We start from the raw sequence: 9,061 nt of genomic DNA on the forward strand, positions 1-9,061 counted from the left end.
CTGTACCCCAGACCAATTAAATAAGGATCTTGGTGGTGGAACCAGACATCAGGATTTTGTAATCTCCCCAGGGGAGAGTGGGGTGGGAAGGGGGCAGAGAGTTCCATTTTTAGCCAAGGTTTGAGAACTACTGCTTTATTTGTTTATTCATGCCTGTCATGCATGGGATCTTAGTTCTTCAACCAGAGATCAAACCCGTACCCCCTGCATTGAAAACTCAGAATCTTAACCACTGAACCACCAGGAAAGTCCTGAGAACTACTGCTGTTACGGCTCCTTACCCACAGCTACTAATGCTTTGTTGCATACTTACCATGCACGGCTGCTGCTGCCAAGTCGCTTCAGTCGTGTCCGACTCTGTGCAACCCCATAGATGGCAGCCCACCAGGCTCCCCCATCCCTGGGATTCTCCAGGCAAGAACACTGGAGTGGGTTGCCATTTCCTTCTCCAATGCATGAAAGTGAAAAGTGAAAGTGAAGTCGCTCAGTCATGTCCGACTCTTCGCCACCCCGTGGACTGCAGCCTACCAGGCTCCTCCGTCCATGGGATTTTCCAGGCAAGAGTACTGGAGTGGGGTGCCACTGCCTTCTCCAACTACCATGCACTAGGATAACACTTTAAGGGATGGTCTCACTTAATCCTCTCCACACCTTTATGAAATTCAGTCCTGTCAATTGTTCAGAGAGGGAGGACATGGCCGTAGCAAGCTGAGTAACCTGTCCAAGCTGCATACCGGCACAATGTCAGCTTGTATCGATACTTGGTCAGCATGCCTCTAAAGCTCATGTGGCTCTCTCTGTGGTACATGGTGTACTCCTTCTCCATAGCAACCAGTCATCCTTCTTCTGCCTTGTATATACTCAGCACAAGAAACCTTTCAGTTTGTCTGAAACTTTCTAGATAACTCTTCATATGCTGCCCAGAAGTTTCTGATTTGATTATTTCTCTGTGTCATGTTCTTCATTAAATAGATTTACTCAGCAGACATTATTGAGTGCCTACTGTGTGCCTGGAATTAAGTGGGGACATTAGACATCTAAGTCCCTTTCCTCTTGGACCTTATATACTAGTTGGGAGTGACAGACAATAAACACAAGTAGTTACATGTGGTGGTAGGTGCCTTGAGGAAAATAAATGAGTGTACAGTGGGGTTTGCCTGCAAGGAAAGGATGCTGTGTTAGCTATGAAGGTGCACCAAGATCTAAACAATGCAAAGGAGCCAGCCATGTGGAGATCTGAGAAAGGAGGACTTCAGAGGGAAGACCCAGCTGGTGCAAAGGTCCTGAGGCAGGGTTGAGTATATGTTTTCGGGACAATGGTGGGCAGTGAAGGGCACTTGAAAAGGCAATGAGCTGGGAGGTGCCAGCAGAGGCCAGATAACACAATGACACACTCTTTTTTTCCCCCCCATTCTACTTAAAAAAAGTTGTAAAACCTAACACCCTTAAATAACATTTACATAAGACTTGACAAAAATGCTTTCACATCATTCACCTCATTTAATTCATGAGATATAGGAATTATTATATATTATCATCTCCACTTGATAGATGAGGAATCTGAAGTCCAGGGATGTTAAATGCCATTTAGCAGTCAAGCCCTGGAAAGCTGGGGCACCAGGGTTTGAGGAGCCGCATCTGATGCAGCTGATTCAGGATTATGCATGTGAAGCAACTGTCCCCAACCTTTTTGGCACCAGGGACTGGTTTTGTGAAAGAGTTTTTCCACCCTCCGGGGGTGGGAGTGGGGGATGGTATCAGGATGATTCAAGTGCGTTACATTTATTGTGCGCTTTATTTCTATTATTATTCCATCAGCTCCACCTCAGATCACCAGGCATTAGATCCCAGAATTTGGGACTCCTGATATAAAAGGGCACAGTGCAGGGCTGGTTATATATTAAGCGTTTGATAAATGACAGTTACTGTGATGATAAAAACCACTGAGAAATTTGGCCCTTCCTCCACTGATAAATTCTTCCTTAGTTCAAGCCAGGACTCAGACTAAACTTACAGAAGGCAAGTCCTTCCAGGGTTTTGGCCTCTAAGAAGTTATTATGATTTAATGGTGCAATCCGTTCTTGTTTTTCATCAGTGGAAAATACGCAAGTCTCAAAATATGACAAGCAAAGACCCTACTTGTTAGAGAATCTAAGTGAATTTTTGTACATAACTGACTTCTCTTCCTCAGTAACACTGTCTTTTCCTTCCCCCAAATCTAGAATCAATCTGTCTTTTGTATTTTTTCTGTTAATAGCCAACAGACACCAGTAAATTTCTCTTTCCTTTGCTAGTAATTCTCTCTTCACATCCTAAAATGCATCACACAGAAATAAGAAACCTACCTTGTCTCCAGAGGAGAAAGAACAATTCTCATTCATTCATTTAGTAAACAGTTTTTGAGTTTCTCCTATACAGATATCCTGAGCTTGCCACTGAGTAGCATCCAATAATCATCCCATTCCCCCCCCTCCCCATTTCTTAGGAAAACGTCTTCGGTTCTAAATGTTTCTCTTCTCATGATTTTTCTTACCCCAAAGCATCAGCCATCTTTCCTTGCATGCACACGAATACATGATAGGTGTTTACAGGAGGGCAGGACAAAATATATTTCATAGGGGAAAAAAAAGTTTGTCTGCTTAAGTCCTCAGAGAACTAATTATAGTTTATGATTCAAAAGGCGACTTTAAATTCACGACTGTTGGCAGTTTGTGTAGATTCCAGTTGGGAGAATGGCTTAGCGTGTGTGTCACTGAAAATAAAAAAGGAAACAATAGACTTTTGACACATCATGTGTTTTAAAACAAACTGATAAATGGGTGGTGGTGGTGTTCAAAGAACTAGAAGCTTCTCATATACTAGAAGGCTTAGAGGAGCTTCACAGAAACCTTAACGATTTTCATTCTTCTTGACGCTAAAGGAGAAAACATTGCTAAAACCCTGAGTCTTACGGAGTTAATACAGGGCAGACCTTCAGAAAGCAATACATTTCATTCTGGACTTAGAGATATAAATCGTTTATTTTTTTGTGACATTTAAAAATATATTTTAGGTATCCAAATAAACATTGTAACTATAGAAAATTAGGACCATTCATTGTTAATGTTTTTATGCATACTTCTAGATTTTTCCTATGCCCATGAATGTGTGTATAATATATGCTTTATGTGGATAAAAATGACTGTATTATTTTGTTTTTACAAAAACTGAATTATACATACCCTTTGGTAAACTGCTTGTTTTTCTACGTGACAGATTATTATTTTGACTCTACTTTTTTCCATATACCCACCTTTATTTTTTAAATTTATTTATTTTTAATTGAAGGATAATTGCTTTACAGTATTAATGTTGGTTTCTGCCCCACATCAACATGAATCAGCCATAGGTGTACATATGTCCCCTCTCTCTTGAACCTCTGTCCCACTTCCCACCTCCCTCCCACCTCTCTAGGTTTTTACAGAGCCCCAATTTGAGTTCCCTGGATTTTGACTCTACTTTTAAATAAGGGCAAAGAAAATTGCGCAGTTTCCCCCTTGTACTGAAAAAGCCACCTTCAATGTTAGAAAGCTCTTTATAAATAAATTTCTGTCCCATCATGGAGCTAAAGTCTTACTTCCAGATACACCACACCATTATTAATGGAGCGGAAGAATAACTCTCACTATATTACACAGAAATGTAATTCGACATTTTAGAACTCTAAGATGTGTACACATTGAAGAAGGATATGGATCTTTTCTCAGGGCCCTGAAGGTGCAACAACAAAGATCATATGGAATATCTCACTGCAAGGCAAAGTCAGGAGATGCAAACACAATGATGAGACTGTGGGTGAGACGGCATTGCAGGCAGAGGCGGGGGATTTCATGAAGAGGTGTTTCTGAGATGGGTTTCATAGGATAGATAAGTTCAGTAGCTGAGGGGAATTTCAATAAGAGGAATTCAGTGAGAGGGAGAGAGAAAGAAGAGAGAGAACTGATCAGAGAGAAAACATCAGAAAAGTCATGGAGGAAATCTTTATTTTCCACCTATGCAATTGACAAAGATCTTTTTAAAAGTGTTACTTGGTGCTAACAAAGGTCAGCTGAGATATACACCATCACTATTCTCTGTTTGGAGTGTAAATTGGTACAACATTTATTTCTGGAAAGCAATTTAGGATATATGCACTGATAGCCTTAAAATGGTCATACTTTTCAGCCTAATAGTCCCATTACTGGAGAGATAATTAAAGAGGTGGCCAAAAATTTAGATGTAAGTGTCTGCATCAAATTATTACTCATAGTCATGCAACTATGGGGAAACCCTAGATGTTCAAGTTTACACAAAATTCATAACTGAATATAATTTTTAAATGTTCTACACTGAGCTTATATTTTTTCCTTTTCATTTTATTAAACTTTGAAACAAAGAAAATACAGGTTGTCTATTCAGGAAGTGAGTAGTCCCCCTTCTCTGGAGCCCAGATTATATTCGAGGAAGTCATGGGAAATAAGATGGGAAGAGAGGTATGGAGAACTTCCAGGGGAGATTGGGACCCTGGTAACTGGTTGGATAGAGAAAAAAAGTCTGTAAGGATGCTGAAGAATTGCAGGTGCCATTAGGGAACTTGAGGTGCTTTGGGTGCACAGTATATAAGAAATATATAAGTACTGTATTGGGCCCTTTGAGTTGGAGATGTCATCTGAACATCAAGAGACGCTTTCTCGTAGTCAGTTCTGGGGCCCAGGTGAGCTGGCAGGGTTGGCCATTCATTTATTCACTCAATCCACATTAGTTAAGTGTTTGCTGTGTGTCAAGGGCTGTATTAGATCCTGCAGATACAAAAAGAAAGGGTCTTCCATTCTAGTGGGAGATCTTTGTAGAGGCTGTTGGGAGCAGAGAAGACCAAAGGGACGCAGTGCAGAAGAGGAAAGCTTTGGGCTAAGAACAGGACTAAAGCACCTCCTTGTAACTCCCAGGGACTTGGCATGAGACAGGCTGGGATCGCAGTGTCTCAGGCAGACAAGAAAAGGGATGTGGCCAGGACAAGGTAGGATGTGCCTGGGGATAAGGGGCTTGAGTTCTGGGAAAAGAGTCTTCAGTGCAATAGACAGTGTTCAAAGGGGCACAAGAGTCTTGGGCTCAGTTCTAGAGGCAGGCAGGCCCAAGGGGAGTGGTGTGATGGGGGCATTAGCAGCAGCAGGGGGTCCAGGTGATCTTCCAAGCCAGGTGGGTATCTGCTTCTCTGGATTTATCTATCCCATCAGAACTGTACTCTGGTCTGCAGGTGGGGCATGGGGACCTGGGTCTGGTCTCTACAGGGCTGGCAAGAATGGGGCTGGTCAGATGCTGCTCAAAGCCAAAGAAGGTGAAGGTTAATAACATGGTGAGGCATTGTAGGCAACAGGTTTTGATTTCTCCTTTTAGAAGTTTAATAGTAAATTGCAACTTGCCCAGCAGTCCAGTGGTTAAGACTCTGAGCTTTCACTGCAGGTTGTATGGGTTCCATCCTTGTTGGGGAACTAAGATCCCACATCCCATGTAGTGTAGCCCAAAAATAATAACAAATATTTTTAAAACAGTAAGGAAATGAAGAGTAAGAGAAAGGCCTTCAATGAACTATAAACCAGAGAGTGGCAGTTTGAGGTTCTTATTTTTTATGATAGAGGAGCTATATACCTATCTGTGGATAAAGGAAAGAGAATCAGTAGAGATGGGTGTCTGGAGGTGAGGGGAAAGAAAGGAGGTATTTGATGAAACAAATCATGGGGAAGGTGGGAAGAGGTGGCCTCAAAGGGGTAAGTGAAGCTTGGCAAAGAGGAGGGATGCTGCATTGATACGTCGGCTCAGTGCTGAACAATATGTTTGTTAATGTAATACATGGTTTTCATTATTGTAGAAATATAAACACCACTAGAGAAAGTTTGGAAAATAGAAGCATAATCCCAGGTGGTGCAGTGGTAAACACTCTGCCTGCCAATGCAAGAGACACAAGTTCCATCCCTGGATCAGGAAGATCCCCTGGAGGAGGGCATGGTAACACACGCCAGTATTCTTACCTGGAGAATCCCATGGACAGAGGAGCCTGGTGGGCTACCGTCCATGGGGTCACAAAGAGTCGGACACGACTGAGCACACAGCTCACACCTGAGCACACCCCGACATGCACACTGAGAAAGTTTGGAAAATAAAAACATAATCCTACATTAACCACAGAAGCTATGATTATTTTTGTACATTTCCTTCCATGGTAATATTAACAGAGACTTTTCCCATAGTTTTAATCAGAGTACATAAATTCCTTACTTCTTGCATTTTTCACTTAACATGCCAGCACACACATTTTCTAGGTTGCTATATAGTCTTCATAATTTCTTAAATAATATTCCTTCAAATAGTACACTAATTTATTTCATTAGTCCCCTTTGATTTTACGTTTTTTTTTAATGTATAATAAGAGTAAAATTAAAAATGCTCAAGTACATACATATTTTAAATGATCTCCTTTGGCTGGATTCTCAGAAGTTATATTAGTAGGTCAGAGTATGAGCATAATTTTCATGGCTTTTGTTATCTTTTACTTTGTATTTGCCTCAAATTTTCTAGTTCTCAATTTTATAATAACCCGAGTGACTCCTTTTTTTTTTTTTCCTCCAAATTTTTTACTTTCCTAAGTTGGGCAGTCCACACAGTTCAGTGTAGAAAAAGGCATCATAACGTCCCAGAATTTCCCAAGCCAGTGATCTTTAGTGTGACCTTTGGTGGTTAAATATCCCCAGTGAGAGGGGCTAGGAGATTTAGTGCAGTTGCAGAGTTTTAATTCACTTGGGTTGCTTCACCCGCTTACACCTGTACTCTGAGTTGTCTCTTGCCTACTAACCTCTTCCCTCTAACCTATTTATTGCTTAGCTACTAGCTTCATCCTCTGCTAACATGCTGGCAGATACTGCAGGGAGGCCAGAGATGATGGATGGGAAGGTGGCCCTTCCTCTGTGCTGAGGCTGCCCTTCTTGGTGAAAGCAAAAGTGTTAGTTGCTCAGTCATGTCCGACCCTTTGCGACCCCATAGACTGCAACCTGCCAGGCTCCTCTGTCCATGGAATTCTCCAGGCAAGAATACTGGAGTGGGTAGCCATTCCCTTCTCCAGAGGATCTTCCCAACCCAGGGATTGAACCTGGGTCTCCAGGATTGCAGGCAGATTCTTTATCATCTGAGCCACCAAGGAAGCCCCCTTCTTGGGGAGGCTGAGCTCAAAGCCAACCACTCACCCAGCCCACTGCACACACCTCAGGGTATTGGCTCCACTTCAAAGGCAGCCCTCTGTGTTAAAAAAAAACAAAACAAAACAAAACATAAATAAAGGCAAAGCCATGATAAGGTAGCCATAAATCTGAAAAGTCTGGCATTATCAGTTATCACTTATTTTCAAATATGTGTTTGGAGTGGATATTCCAGTTTGGGATTGTGCGTGTATTTTTTTTTTTTTTTTAATAAAGACCTTTTGAAGAATTGTGTAATACTTTACACTCTGACATGCTGTGCTTGACTTTAAAAAGCTGACAAGGCTGACTTGTAATATGGAAGGGGCGAGCGGGTTGAGGAGCAGGTGAGAATGGGCTGGTTTCTCCTGGGATGGCTGAGTCCACCCCCCCTCCACTGGCTATCTGCCCATGGAGAGACCTCTGCTCTTTGGAGCCCTCATCTGGCTGACAGGCTCACAAACGCGCAGCCTGGGGGACAGCGAGTCTCAGAAAGGAACACTGGCTTTATAAAGTCTTGCCACGGCTGCCAGCAGAGCAGCTCTTCTTGACTGCAAAGAACAAGGCATTATTGGTGAATATGTAGAAGTGAGTATCCTGAAATAGGTGCTGTGCTTACCCTGATGCTATGAGCAATTCAGTAGGAGAATAAAGGGCCGAAGAGATAAGCACGTGTCTGGGGCCTCTTGCTGACATATGCACCCTGTGGTTTACCCTGCAGATGTGAGCAAAGACGCATCCTGCACGGAGACCTGTTCCTGTCCCTCCTGTTCGCTCGGAGTCCCCACCATCAGCGACTTGCTCAATGACCAGGACTTACTAGATGTGATCAGGATAAAGCTGGATCCCTGTCACCCAACAGTCAAAAACTGGAGGAATTTTGCAAGCAAGTGGGGCATGCCCTACGACGAGCTGTGCTTCCTGGAGCAGCGACCGCAGAGCCCCACCCTGGAGTTCTTGCTCCGGAACAGTCAGAGGACGGTGGGCCAGCTGATGGAGCTCTGCCGGCTGTACCACCGCGCCGATGTGGAGAAGGTGCTGCGCAGGTGGGTGGACGAGGAGTGGCCCAAGCGGGGGCGTGGAGAGCACCCCAGGAACTTCTAGACCTCCGCTTCTTCTCATTGGCCTCTCGGACATTGAAACAAGCACAAGTTAAGGAGCAATGTGAATCTGTTCTTTTTTTTCTCTTTCCCCACATTGTGCTGCACGCAGGATGTTAGTTCCCTAACCAGGGATTGAACCCATGGCGCCTGCACTGGGAACGTGGAGTCTTAACCGCTGGACCGCTGGGGAAGTCCTGACTCTATTCTTTTTCAGGTTTAGGAGAAGGGCCCAGAATCATGGACATTGGTTTTCCGCAGAGCTGGCAGTTTTGTGGAGGGGTTGGGTATGTTTTTGGTGGTGGAATTTCCTTTAGTTTTGCACATCTGTTTTAATTTAATATTTGAATCTGGAATTGGGGAAAATGCATTGTAAGCTCCTACAGGGACCAGGGCCAAATCTATAATCAGAATGGATTCATGCCATGATGAAAATAAAAGTTCCCCTCCTTTAAATACTGAAGATTGAGATTGGAACTAAGGTGGTTGACGGCCCCCAAAAGTCATCATCCACAAGATCCCTGATGAGTAATGACACTCCCACAGCTTAGAAGAAAACCACAGAGAGCAGTCACCCTTTAGTCTATTACTCTTTTTGTTATAAAGTGCTCAACTGAATTTACAGGTTACTGGCATTATGTAGTGATACACTCTAGGACACAGGTGCCGTCTTTCTTATTCAAACACTTGCATAATCTGGGCGCTGTCAAAGAGGTC

General features: G+C 43.1%; 1 protein-coding gene across 3 annotated transcripts in view; it reads left to right on the plus strand.

The window, feature by feature from the left end:
- EDARADD (EDAR associated death domain) overlaps positions 1-8,800 on the plus strand; it is a 67,375-nt gene extending 58,575 nt beyond the window's left edge. For all 3 annotated transcript variants that reach the window (XM_044942052.2, XM_044942054.2, XM_044942053.2), the window contains one exon: positions 7,966-8,800. In XM_044942052.2, coding sequence (XP_044797987.1) covers positions 7,966-8,348 — 383 coding nt within the window. In that variant the 3' untranslated portion in view covers positions 8,349-8,800. The remainder of the gene's footprint in view (positions 1-7,965) is intronic.
- The last annotated feature ends 261 nt before the right edge of the window (positions 8,801-9,061 follow it).

Source organism: Bubalus bubalis, chromosome 4, assembly GCF_019923935.1.
Source record: "Bubalus bubalis isolate 160015118507 breed Murrah chromosome 4, NDDB_SH_1, whole genome shotgun sequence".
Classification (NCBI taxonomy): Eukaryota; Metazoa; Chordata; class Mammalia; order Artiodactyla; family Bovidae; genus Bubalus; species Bubalus bubalis.